The 12,888-nt window shown below is 46.8% G+C and overlaps 1 protein-coding gene and 1 pseudogene across 1 annotated transcript; both read left to right on the plus strand.

The window, feature by feature from the left end:
- Nucleotides 1-1,771: 1,771 nt before the first annotated feature.
- On the plus strand, nucleotides 1,772-6,021 carry LOC109944404 (uncharacterized; annotated as a pseudogene).
- Nucleotides 6,022-6,430: 409 nt separating this feature from the next.
- Nucleotides 6,431-9,826, plus strand: LOC100279424 (FIP1). Its single transcript, NM_001152434.1, is given in 4 exon segments — nucleotides 6,431-6,614; nucleotides 6,727-6,828; nucleotides 7,014-7,288; nucleotides 9,233-9,826. Coding segments are annotated over 4 exon segments (729 nt in total). The 5' UTR covers nucleotides 6,431-6,445; the 3' UTR covers nucleotides 9,416-9,826.
- The last annotated feature ends 3,062 nt before the right edge of the window (nucleotides 9,827-12,888 follow it).

The raw sequence follows: 12,888 nt of genomic DNA on the forward strand, positions 1-12,888 counted from the left end.
AGTTGGCGGTGAACCACACGCAGAACTCTTCCTAGGAGTAGATCAACCCTAGGGTGAGGTTCATGAGCCAAGTCTGGGCTGGCCCGGTCTAGGCTACATGGAAGTAACTTGCCATCATGGCGGCGTTTCCACCTGCTGCCGTAATGGCAATGACGTAGACCTGCAAGAATTCTAATGGGTTTGACGTATCGTCATACTTTTTCGGCAGGTGTAGCTAGAACTTGGGCGGCCAAGTCGCCACGCGGAGATGATCCGCAAGCGCGACACAGCCCACGCCAGCCAATGGGGCGCCCGTCTGGACTTGAGTGCCCCTTGGCGTTTGCGGTGCAACTGCACGAAGTCCTGGTCAAGGATGCGACCCTTGATATTTTGTCGGCGCTCATGCGTCCTCTCCAGGGAGATATGAGCATCCTCGCTCGCACGCATGCGGTTGAGCTCTGCCCGTAGGTCATCGGTCCGCACGCCCCGCACTGAGGGTGAGTGCACGGATGCTGACGCCTCGTGTTGACGTCGAGATAGTCGTGGCCCAGTTCTGGCTGAGCCAGGAGCGGTCTGAGCCAATGCCGAGGAGGCGGTCAACGTCTTGACACCATTGCCTCATGGCCCCCGGTGAGGCTGTGGAGCAACTCCCTGGCTGCTGACAGCGCCCCATCGGGAGCAGCCTGCGAGGGGGGCTCTTACTGCCCTGCACCGGCATGTGCTGCTGCGCAGCATGCATAGCAGCAGCACCAAGCGTAGGTCGGTAAGAGCCCCGTGGCGCGGAAGATGTCGCCTCTTCCTCCATCGAGAAGTCCCCCGAGGACGAGTCGTGGTGCTCGACGATCTGTACCATCATGGCGAGCAAGGAAAACAAGCAAGAAATCTAAGCTTACCCCCTACCTTGCACGCCAATTGTCGGAGAGAAAACTCTAGCCAGGTGGCGGAGTGCACCCGCCTAATCCTAAGATGAGGAGGGGCCTAGAGATTTGAGCCTAATCCTAAGATGAGGAGGGGCCTAGGGATTTGAACGTAATACCCTGTATCCACTGTGGGTTGTATTGCATGGGAGTGTCTGTTTGTCTGTCTGTCTATCTTGGAACTCCCCCCCTACCGTGTGTGTGCCCTCCCTTCTATAGCCCAAGGGAGGCACGTACATGGTGACCGAGCCTCGACAAGTGGGCCCAATAATCTATTGCTAGATATGGAGTAAGTGGAGCGGTGGTTCGTGGAGAACGGATATCTTCTCTTGGCCTTCGTGTAGATTTCTTGACCAGACTCTCCTTCGCCCTGTCTTGTCGGCGTATGGGCGAAGGCTCTGGTATGAGTTGTAGCATAGACTGGCACACTGACGTGCCTAGGTGCGTGCACAGTTGCCTGTGCTGTCACGTTCGGCTGGTCACTGTAACAGACTCAATACCTGATTGAACGACGCTTCATGATGGTGTCTTCCACGCGCGTGGCACAACGGCCTCGGTAACGCACGGAGCTCTGAGCGGGCATTTAATGCGCAACGCTGCCATGCTACGGTGCGCCTCGGTAACGCGCGAGGCGGTCACAGAGGTCTGTCATAAGCCTGCCAATGCCCTGGGCTTGGTCAGAGCACGCCATTGCCATCTTGCATTAAATGCGGGTTGAGGCCTTGCTTCCATGCGAAGGTTTGCACCATGCGCGCAGCGGCCACGTGGCGTCACCGGACCCCTGCCTGGGTCTGGAGTAGGGCATGTTCTGCCCTAAAAACCGAGAGCCCCTTTTGGCGACCCGGACCCTATAGGGGGGGGGTTGGTTTGTATACATGGAGGTCCTGGACCTTCCAGGTGGTCCGGACTGCATACATGGGGGTCCAGGACCCACATATGGGGGTCCAGACCTGTGGTGAAGTCCATGAGCATATCGCCTCCGTGGACACGTGGCAGCACCGGACCTACCCATAACGCGGGGACAGACCCCGAGGCCTATGGGTAGGAGATGCTGTTTCGACTCTCTCGAGGCCAACCTCGAACGGGAGGTGCAATTCTGGCTCACCCAAGGCCATCCTCGGGCGGGAGACGCAGTCACGCCTCGCCCTCGGGGCATATGGTCTTGTCGGACGGGCTTGGTCCCGTGGCACCGAGCTGCTCAGTTCCTTTGGCACAGTAGGAGAGGGTACCCCATTTCAAGGCACTGACATGCACGATATGCTAGACATAGTCTAGATCCTCTTGTTGGGTGTGTTGGTCTTACCATCTCCCTGAGGGCTTGTTTTGTTATCCCCTCAATCCACCTCTAAACGAACCCCTAACCGGCTAACCGAACAAGCTAGCCCTTTGGATGAGTGGACATCATAATCAGAGTTATTAAAACCTGAAGCCCTTTGGAGCTCTCCCCGCATTTCGCCGTCGTGGTTTTGCAAAAAGGTCCTCTGTCTTTTCGTGATTTAACCCGTGGTCCTCGCTCGAACACCAATCATGTTCGGTTGGGCGCCCCAACGCGGTCCCTCGAGCACCGGTCTTGCCTTGCCCCCAACCCTAGCTTGTCACTGCCTCCTCCTCCTATTCCGTCGTCGCCCCCCTGGGCGAACCCACCGTCGCTCGGCCCGGCCCTACAACTCCCTGCTCCTGCTTTGAATTTCTTGACTCGCTTCACCGCCGCGACGGGCCCCTCCACCGGTAATGCCTATCCGATCCTCACGCTCTCTCCTACATTGTCGGTGTCTATCTCTTTCTCTCTCTCTAGGGACGTACGCTTGTTCTGTCGGTAGATTTTGTGTCTGTCGTGTGAGCGGATCGCGCCAGCTTCCTTTGGGTTTGGGACTAGGAGCTCCAAAGCGACGACAAATTTCTGAATATGTTGGCGGCACCGGCTACTAGCCCATGATTACGACCGTCTCCAACTATGCGGCTCCACGAAACGACCTTCTTGGCCTGTAGCATCGGCTCCACCTCTATGCAGTTCTGCATCAGACGACACTTCTCGGATAGAACTTTGTGAGCCCCCTTATTTCGCCTAATAAAATCTTCGATTTCTTGCCGCAGTTGCTCGAGGTCACACATGAGTTGACTGATAGTGATTCTACTTCATAGATTTTGTTTTGTCTTTGCCCCGTTCCAAGTCCGAATAGTTTTGCGGAGTAACTTAGCTGTCAGATTTGCGATCTTGCCAGATATGAGATTGAACTATGTCAATGTCATCTTGTTTGTTGGATATGTTCTTGTGTGCTTGAACTTCGATTTTTCATCCTACCAGACTAATTTGGCAACAACTTCTACTAATCTATACTCTATTGGTAGCCATTATTCTATAAGGAATATCACAATTTGTAGCCATATTCTATAAGAGGCAAATATTTTTTCTCCCTATATGGATAACCATAGAGAACTCTAATTCTAAATATGAACGGGAAAAATTAGGTATAGAGTATTCGAGACGTGTAGCTTTTGCATATGCTTGTGTTTCAGCTTGCTTTAGTGTTCATGTGAGAGATTCAGGGTACATTCCTCTGTTAGAATCATCAGCAGACCCAGACTACTCTTTTTTTGGTGCCCTGAACTTTGACCAGTTAATGTTTTGAAGCAAGAACTAATTGAGTGTTAGAGGAGCTTAGATCAATTTAAGGACACTGGTTGTGTCAAGGCCACTTTTAGGTTCACATGTTGGGTGTTTGATTTTATCATCGGTTCATGTGAGAGGTTCAGAGTCAGCTTGGGGCCCTAGGCCGAAAGATGATTCATCTCGCTTTGTCGTGACCATGAACCGTCCAACCTCGCCTCTGCCACCAGCGGCCTCCTCTCTCCTGCTTTCCTCCCCCCTGTGCGCTGAACCGTCTATCGGTCTATCTCTATTTTTGTGCTGGGTTTTAGGGGTTTTGCCAATGTTGTTTCCCGGGGTTTAGTCGAAATCTTAGATGCGTACCCCCTAAACTTTAGGTTCCTGTAATTGCTTAATATTGCTAATGATTGGGGATTTTAGTGTTAGTAGGGTCATTATCTGTGTGTAGTGTCAGTATGGGTCATTAGCCATGTTTGGTTGTACTTGTGCTGCTAATTTGGTGATGAGTTAGTTAGGAATAGGGAGCATGAATGCCACTCTCATTGTCTTACTTGATGTATGTGGCGAATTTAATGCCTACTTTAGGCCAACATGATTATTGGTTTGATAAAAGCTTGGAAAAGTTTGGAAGATGGCTGTTGTCAATTATTTCAGTGTGGAACTTCATATGAAGCTTATTTCAAGTGTCATGAACCTTCTTTTAATACTCTCTAAATGTTACAGGACTTATGTGTGCTACAGTTGCAGGACATGTTAGTTAATCTATAACTTTCCACTTTGTTTAGTTGGATCGAGCACTTCTCATTGGCATTGAAGTTATCTCATTCACATTAAAGAAATAATTCATTACTATGCATTCATTTAGTTTGAATTGCACTTCTAATTGGCATCAAAATTACCTCATAAAGTCATACACCTTAGGTGTTGGCCGTCATATTTTTATGAGTTTCTTACCCATAATAGATTTTGCAGTTGTTATCGAGGAAATTGAAGAGGATGACAAGGTTGTTGTTGCTGAAGTGCAGAAGCGATCGAAGAAGCAAATGCCTTGAAAATGGTGATGAGTCTCAACTTTAGTTTGCTGTAAGAAATGCACCTACTAAATCCTTGGAAACTGAAGATGAAGATGGTTTTCCTGTATCATTTTCTGAAACAAAGAAGAGTTTTGAGATGGTTTCAAACAAGAATGGGGGGAAAGACAAGGAGACTAGCAATGAAGATCGGAAAAGAAAAAGTGGAGCCATTAGCGATTGTGGTGACTCTTCAGGGTACATTTCCCCCCTAGATATTTCTTAATTCATGGCATAATAACATGCTCCATTGTTTTGTAAATTTACTTGTGGTTATAGGGAGCTAAAAGCTGAGATGGATGGGGCATCGAAGGAAAAGAAAAAGGGCAATGACAAAAGCACTGATATGAACACAGAAAAAGTCAACAACGAAGAAAAGGAGGTTAAGCAACATGATTCTCCAGCTGATCCTATCAGTACAAAACAGAAGAAAAAGAAAAACAAGAACAAAAGTGCCTCTAGGGGTGATGGCAGTGAGCAATCTGCTAAGACAACAATATGTTAGTATCTTGAAATGTTGCTTTGCAGATGCTTTTCACATAGGAATGTTAATCACATGGCTCAGTATCGTTTGACAAGGTTTGTCACCTAATTTTAGTGATAAAGACAATGATGAGGCAGGTGCGCAGGAGGCCATAAAAAGAACAAGACAAAGAAGGCACATAACATAAGCAGAAGTGGAAGTGAGGCAGAACTGGACTTAGTGAGTCAGATAGCAAGGAACCACTCCAAACATGTACGTTTGCCAATGGTATGATAGTCCAGGAGGTAGAGATGGGCAAACCTGATGGTAAAAAAGCCACAAGGTAAACATTTCTGGCATCTGAGGAGCTTCATAGGGATGATCCCCTCCTAGCTACCCATTTATTATTGCAATTTGTCACTGCCTTCTGCGATTCTAACATTTATATGTTTTACCATGACCTGCATGCAATTTTTGCATGGCTATGATAAATTTTAATACTTGAGGCCCTCCTATCTGATGCCTTACAATGCTATTTTGTTTTCTTATTAGGTTGTTGTTAGATAGATATATTGACAAGCTAAAGAATGACGCTATTTTTGACTCCAACATCAGTGGAAGATCTTTTGAGGTTAGACTAGGTAGTTGCTCTCTAGCATTACTCCAGAGTAGTAGCAAGGGATGGTTTTAATGGTGTGTTGCTTGCAGGTGTTGGGCAGGTTATCAGTGGTTGGGCCGTTGGCGTCAATGGTATGTACTACATATTTGCATCCATCTTGCAGGTTTGCCCCGGCGGTGCTAAATGACCGGCTAACCGAACAAGCTAGCCAGCCCCTCAGGGATGAGTGGACATCATAATATCATAATTTCCCTCCAGTGCTGTGCAGGTTCAGAATGGAGTCAACACTCGGTTCTCCACTATTGCACTCTTACTTCAATCTCCTCTCTCACACACACCACCTTTGCTAGTGGCAAGATCCATGACTTCTACATTTGTCCTTGGCTGGGCACCACTGATGATCAGGAGAAGCTATAACTACCGGCTTAGGTTAGTTGGGCACTACAAGGTTGGCTCGAAGTCACAAGTGGGTTAGTATTCGCCCTCAGTTGACCACAAGCTCATTCACAAGTGAGACAGAAATGGGTGAGCGGCAGCGTCCCGGTGTTGTGTTGTGCTACCACTTGGACGGCCCGATCCTTTCCTGCTCACGCGTTCGAATCCACGTGTCGCGCGCTCATGCCCGTCGTTCTCGTGCCCCACTCCCCCCTCTCTCGCTGACTCGGAGCAGTCAACAGCTTCCCCAATCCCACCCGGCCACCCCGCCCGCCCCAGTCTGGCAGCCTGCCTCCATAGTCCATCTCCTCTCCCCCTACCGACACCGATCCCATTCCCCAGGCCCAAGCGCCCATGGATCCCAAGCCCGACGCCAGCGCGCCCGCCGCGGTGCCAGCGGAGCACGCGGCGTACCCGAGGCTGTCACCGGAGGACATCGCCCCGCCGCCGCCGCCTGTCGTGCCGCCGTCCGGCGCCAACCCCTACGTGCTCTCCGCCCCGTCGCCTAACCCGCCCGCCAAGAGTGAGTCCCCCTCGACCTCGCGCTATCTTTTTCTTCTTCTTGGTGATCTCGTTTCACTGCCTAGTTTGTTGTGGCCTCATCGCTCTGGTTTTGGGGGATCACCGCCATGCAGGCGCTAGGGAGAATCTGAGGGAGATGTTCGGCATGGTGGGGAAGAAGTTCAACGAGGCCGCGCGCAAGACCGAGGGCATCGCCGGCGACGTCTGGCAGCATCGTGAGTGCTTTGATTTCCCCCAATTTGACACCAAATCTGAGCACTGATACTAGATGACGATGATCCGTAGTTTGCAATCAGAAGCACGCTAATAGTAACGCGCGCGGACTCTGCTATGTTCAGATAATCAACGCACATAACTGTTGTTGCTGCAATAATAACACTCAATCTGTGCATCTCTGCAGTGAAAACTGGACCCAGCATCACTGATACTGCCATGGGGAGGATTGCTCAGATATCCAAGGTTATATCTGAGGGTGGCTACGACAAGATATTTCAGCAGACTTTTGAGTGCTCGCCTGATGAGAAGCTCAACAAGGCATATGTGTGCTACCTATCAACGTCGCATGGACCAATCATGGGCGTCCTGTATCTCTCGACTGTCAAGATTGCATTCGGTAGCGACAGCCCTGTGAAATATGTGACTGAGGACAACAAAACTGAGTCATCCTTTTATAAGGTACGTGGTGGCTGCGTCTCTTGCCCCCCACCCCTTCGGTGTGTGCAATGGAGTTCTTTGGGATTGGGACCCTGGGTTTGATGCTAAAAAAGGGTGTACTCTGGTTTGCATCAGAAGTATGTGTGAACTTTTAGATTACATGACCAATTGGATGCTAAATATCGAATACGTGATTGCACATTAGTTATCAACTTTTTTTATTTATACTATAGAGATTGGTATATATGCTACAAAGTTGCTACTTAGGGGGTGTTTGGTTCCCTGACTAAAGTCTAGTACGTGTCACATCGGGTATTATTGGTATTAAATATACTCTAATTACAAAACTAATTACACAAATAAGGACTAAACAACGAGATAAATCTATTAAGGCTAATTAATCCATGATTCGTCCATGTGATGCTACAGTAAACTTTTGCTATTCGTGTATTAATTATGCTTAATAAATTTGTTTTGTCATTTAGTCCTTATCTATGTAATTAGTTTTGTAATTAGACTATATTTAATACTCATAATTGACATTCAAATATCTGATGTGACACGGACTAAACTAAAGTCAGGGGAACCAAACATCTCCTTAGTAGTATAGTAAGAACTACAACAAAGTCTTTTAGGGTGTGTTTGGTTTGACTGTTAGCTTTGGCTTTTGCCTTCCAAAAGCCAAACCAAAGGGATCGGTCTAGAAAGCATTTTTTTCTAAAAGTCGGCATTCTCGTAGTGCAAAACTGAAAGCATCTCTGGACCTGCTTTTAGTTGCTTTAAAATGGAACTGTGTAGATATATATGGAAGAACTTTTAGCAGCTTTTAGCGGTTTCCACCAAATATTTTTTTTAGCCCACAGCTCACAACAATTTTTCAAAGCTCAGCTCACACCAGCTTTTTTTCACAGCCACAACCCAACTAAATAGACTCTTAGTCTCGAGGAGGTTAGATTAGGCTAGAGTTAAAAACTTGACAACACTCAAAGTTAAAGTTTGGATATATGAATAGTTGGTTTCCATGTGCTCTTATTTAAGGTTAAATCTTTAAGATATCTCGTCCTTTCAAGTCTTTTTTTACTATTTCTTTTCATGTCAACTTCGGTCTTCCTCTTTCTCCCTTCTAGTTCTTATTGCTATTGTGTCTTTGGAGGTCTACGTTGGACATGTCCAAATCATTTCAACATTGTTGGACAAACTTTTCTTTAACTGGGGTAGCCCTAGCCTATGACACATTTCATCATTTTGTACTCAATCCCTTTTTGTATGGTCATAAATCTAACACAACGTACACATTTTTGCATCACTTATCTGTTGACATGTAACATTTTTTAGGTCAATATTCTGCAGTCTGCATCATACAACATAGCAAGTCTAATTGACGTTCTATAAAACTTCTTTTAGCTTAAACTTGTCTTCTAGCTTATGTGGTACCCTTTTGTCATATAGAACGCCAGATGGTTAACGTCACTTCATCTACCTTGCTTTGATTTTATGCTACTTAGGCCCTGTTTGGTTCATAGCTCATTTTTAAAATCTCATTCTTGAATCTCATTATTTGCCAAATAGCCCCTAGATTTTGTATTGGATTTTGTGCCAGAATTTCACAATCTCAACATAAGTTGATAATAGAATTTATATTGGATTTTGTGTAGTATCCAACTCTAAAAATCTATGTTGAACCAAACACTACCTTAGGGGGTGTTTGTTTGGGATTATAATCTGCCTAGATTATATAATCAACAAATTTTGAACTAGATGTTAGTTGAAATTTTGTTGGATTATATAATCTAGGCAGATTATAATCAGTACTAGTGTATTGACAAAATGGAAACTGCAGATTTGTTAGTCTTGGTTTATAAACATCTCTCTGAAGTTTGATCATTGAAAGATATAATCAGTTGTGGGCCTTGTGGTTTGTTCCTAGTTACAACCACGCCTGATCATTTATGTACTCTTGAACAGGTTGTTTTACCCCTTCATCACCTGAGATCAGTTACTCCCACAGCAAGTCAGCAAAACCCTGCAGAGAGGTACATTCAGGTCGTTTCAGTCGACAACCACGAGTTCTGGTTCATGGGTTTCGTGAACTATGATAGCGCTGTAAAGAATCTTCAGGAGTCTGTTCGAGTTGTTCACGGGGCCTAGAGGTTGCCCATCACTTTTCCTCTATGTGGATGTAGTATGCCCGTGTAAATGTATTTGTGCATGGCACCTGTAAAGTTGTGTGTTGAAATTGGTACACATCATTAAGGCTATGTTTGTTTCTCTCCTAAATTATATAAGTTGGATTATAATGAAAAGATAGTAGAGTAAATTATCACTTTGATATCATAAATAAGTTAAAATAAACTACTTAATGCTAGCTTATTTTAACTTATTTGTAGTTCTAAAGTGATGTTTTACTCTTCTACCTTTCCACCATAACCCAACTTATACAATCTAAAGAGAAACAAACACACCCTAAGCAGTGCATTCAGATCTGTGGCATGTGAATGTTTTTGGATAAATGTGTAAATCTCTACTACTTATTAAGGCTGTAAGGGTAGCCTGCTGTTCTGCCTTCGTTCAATCTGGATTGTCCATCGCTGTTGTTCAATCTGCGACCTCCATTCCCATCGTGCAAACTTCACACGCCATTTCAATTTCCATCGCCCATTCTGCATACTACGCACGCCCGGACTAGGCTATCGACCATGCGATAGCCTCAGTTTTGCACACTCCACACGCAGGGCCCACGTGCCAGACTCAGCTTGTGCAAAAAAACGCCACGAGTTGACACTAGCAAGAACACATGAACACGATTGCTTCCTCCAAAGTAGGAAGGCTTATAAGCTGGTACCGCAATGTTTGGCTGGCCGGTATGGTACAATATTTGCGCAGCGGTGACAACGACGGTAGTCCGCGTGGGCTGTGTTATTTGGTGCGGCCCACTAGCATGCCTAGCACGCCGCACTTATCTGGCACTGGCCCAGCTTACCGTTTCAGTCCCCCGCCAACGCTCTCACTGCTCTGTGGCCCCCCTCTAGCTCTCCCTCGCATTGTCTCTCGAGAGGCTGAGACGCGGCGTCGCCTTCGTCCTCGCAACCGCTGCGACGTCTTCGGTCCATGCCCGCATCCCCCATCTTCACGACCTCCACTTCGTCAGCTCTTCTCCTCCTTGATCTCTAGCACGCGCGCGCAAATGATGCAGATAAATGGAAACCGTGCGGAACCTAGGTCGAGCGAGGGCTTGCCGCACACTCTGACACGCTCTGCATCTGTCGTTGGGGCTTCGATGCACGCACCCACCACGCGCTCGACGTGCTCGTCCACCGCGAGGCCTCCATCGACGCCTTCGTCTCGCTCGCGCTCGACCACCTCCACTCCATCTCCACCAAGGGCTCACCACCGGCTCCGGATCCGGCGCCCGCCGCCGATGCCAGCACGACCAAGGGCCTACGCGTACTCCACTGCGTTCCTAGGATTTGTGGTGGCCCACCGCAAGGAGTGGAACACACTATGGGCAGAGGTGCCGACCGCGCTCAAGCTCTGCGTGGATCCGAACAAGTTCATCATGGACGTCGTCACCGACGTCTTCCCCGTGGACCGCCACGAGGTCCGAAGCTCTGCCGACCTAGCCTAGGCTTGCGTGCTCATCCTCGAGGCCGCCGTACCCGCACTCGCCGACCCGGACCCGTACATCGGCCCCACGCGCCCGCTCGTGCTATGTGCGGCGCGCGAGCGCCTGGGGCATGGACAGGGTGTGGAAAGACACCGCCGAGAACAAGGGGGCGTGGAGGGGGCCAAGCCGCCCGACGCCCACACCTTTCTGCAGCACGACGCCACTTCACCGTCGCGTTCTCGCGGAGAGGGAGGATAGGCTGTTGTACCGCATGATTGTCGTCAGCTTCTCCTGGCGCCGATAGATTCCATGACTTGCCCTCACTCTCGCCCTTGAGGAAGAAATGGCCGGCATATGCCCTTCTTTCCTGGTGAGTTGCTGCCTACATTTCCATTTTGTTGCACAATTGTTTTGCCAATACCATAGCTCGTTGAAGTAGGTGTTTGTGCGTCAAGTGTTGAATTCATATGGTTGATTTGGGGATAGCTATGCAATGGGTTCAAATTGGTCTAGATCTAGCATTGAATTGTCATTAGGAATTTAGGATTAAGTGTCGGTCATCCTTATTATTTAATTGTGGAGATCGGAGCGGCAGCGACAACAGTATTTCAATAGGCTCTAGAGGAGGGTAAAAAAATCACCTTCATCATCGTCACTCTCTATTTGATGATAATAATAAATGTGTTTGTTTTAGAGACTATGTAGTAGGAATTTGTCAAATTTTACTCCAATCATAACATATTGGTCACGCACGCCGCCGCTTCTCGCCGCCCACTTCTCTCCCACCTCCCCTCTTTGTTTCTCGCCAAGTGTAAGAGCCTCTCTGCCTCACGTCTTGTCAAAATGCTTGCTGTCTAGACTTAGGTTTCATGCTCTTCGTCTTTGGGGAATTTTGGTCTTGTCATGTAACTGGCTGATTGGGTCTAGAATACATTTAATTGAAATATTTTTGTGATGATTTGAGCTTTCTGTTTCATACCTCCGCACATTTCAGTAATGATCGTTCTGTTGTTCGAGAATTTAGTATAGCCACAAACTCTTTTGGCAATTTTAGTTGGAGCTAAGGATGACCTCTATATTAACTGCAGTCTTTTCTCAACTTGAACAACTTGATCTTGCTACTGTCGAGACCGATGTTGATGAGAAAGTCAAAGATAAGGTAAATGAAAATGCACACTGTTATGCTACCATAGCTACTAACGATAGCTATACCATTTCTTTACTGGTAGCACCATTTGATTGCCAACATTTTTGTGAAGCAATGTCTAACTTTTGTTGACAACCCTGCTTTAGCAAAATGAATGCTTAATATGATTATCTTTTGACAGATCCAGTGTTGGTATTTTCATATCTTGGGCTAATATCAGAAATCTGTACAAGATTATTTTTTGCAGATTTGAGTATTTTAAACCTTTGTGTTGTTCTTACTATCTTGTCAGCTTCATGATGCGCGGGAGTAAAAATGATGAGAGATTTATTTCTCTTTTTTACAGATTTGGGTTCTGATCTTTATTTTTTGTATACATGAACCTACAAGTATGTTCTTATGTGCATCAACTTCTTGTAGCTATGTGAGCCAAAGATTCTACCATGCACGTACGTCGCCGCCGCGAGGGTCATGTGCCAGCAGATCTAAATCTATACAAAAGGTTTAACTTCCTAATGCTAGCTTTGTTTGAGCAATATCCTCCCTAATGACATAGTAGATGCTATTTGGTTGTTATATTTGATTTTTGAACACACTGGTTTGGTGTATTGCAACGGTTTCACAAGATGTAGACAACGATGCCACTTGCTTCCTTTCTCATTGCCACTAGAACTACCACCACTTCTCTAGGTTTTTTGCAATTGCAGACTAGAGCTACAGTTAACCTTGTAAATCCAGTTTGATTTTTTTTCAAACATCCTGTGCAAAGGAACAATATAAAGCAATAACCTTTGTGTTCTCAGGTTGCTGGGAGCAAAGTTTGTGAATTAAAACAGTGGCCCATCCTCTCCTTTGCAAGCTATCTAATTT

This window comes from Zea mays, chromosome 2 (genome assembly GCF_902167145.1).
Source record: "Zea mays cultivar B73 chromosome 2, Zm-B73-REFERENCE-NAM-5.0, whole genome shotgun sequence".
Taxonomy (NCBI): domain Eukaryota; kingdom Viridiplantae; phylum Streptophyta; class Magnoliopsida; order Poales; family Poaceae; genus Zea; species Zea mays.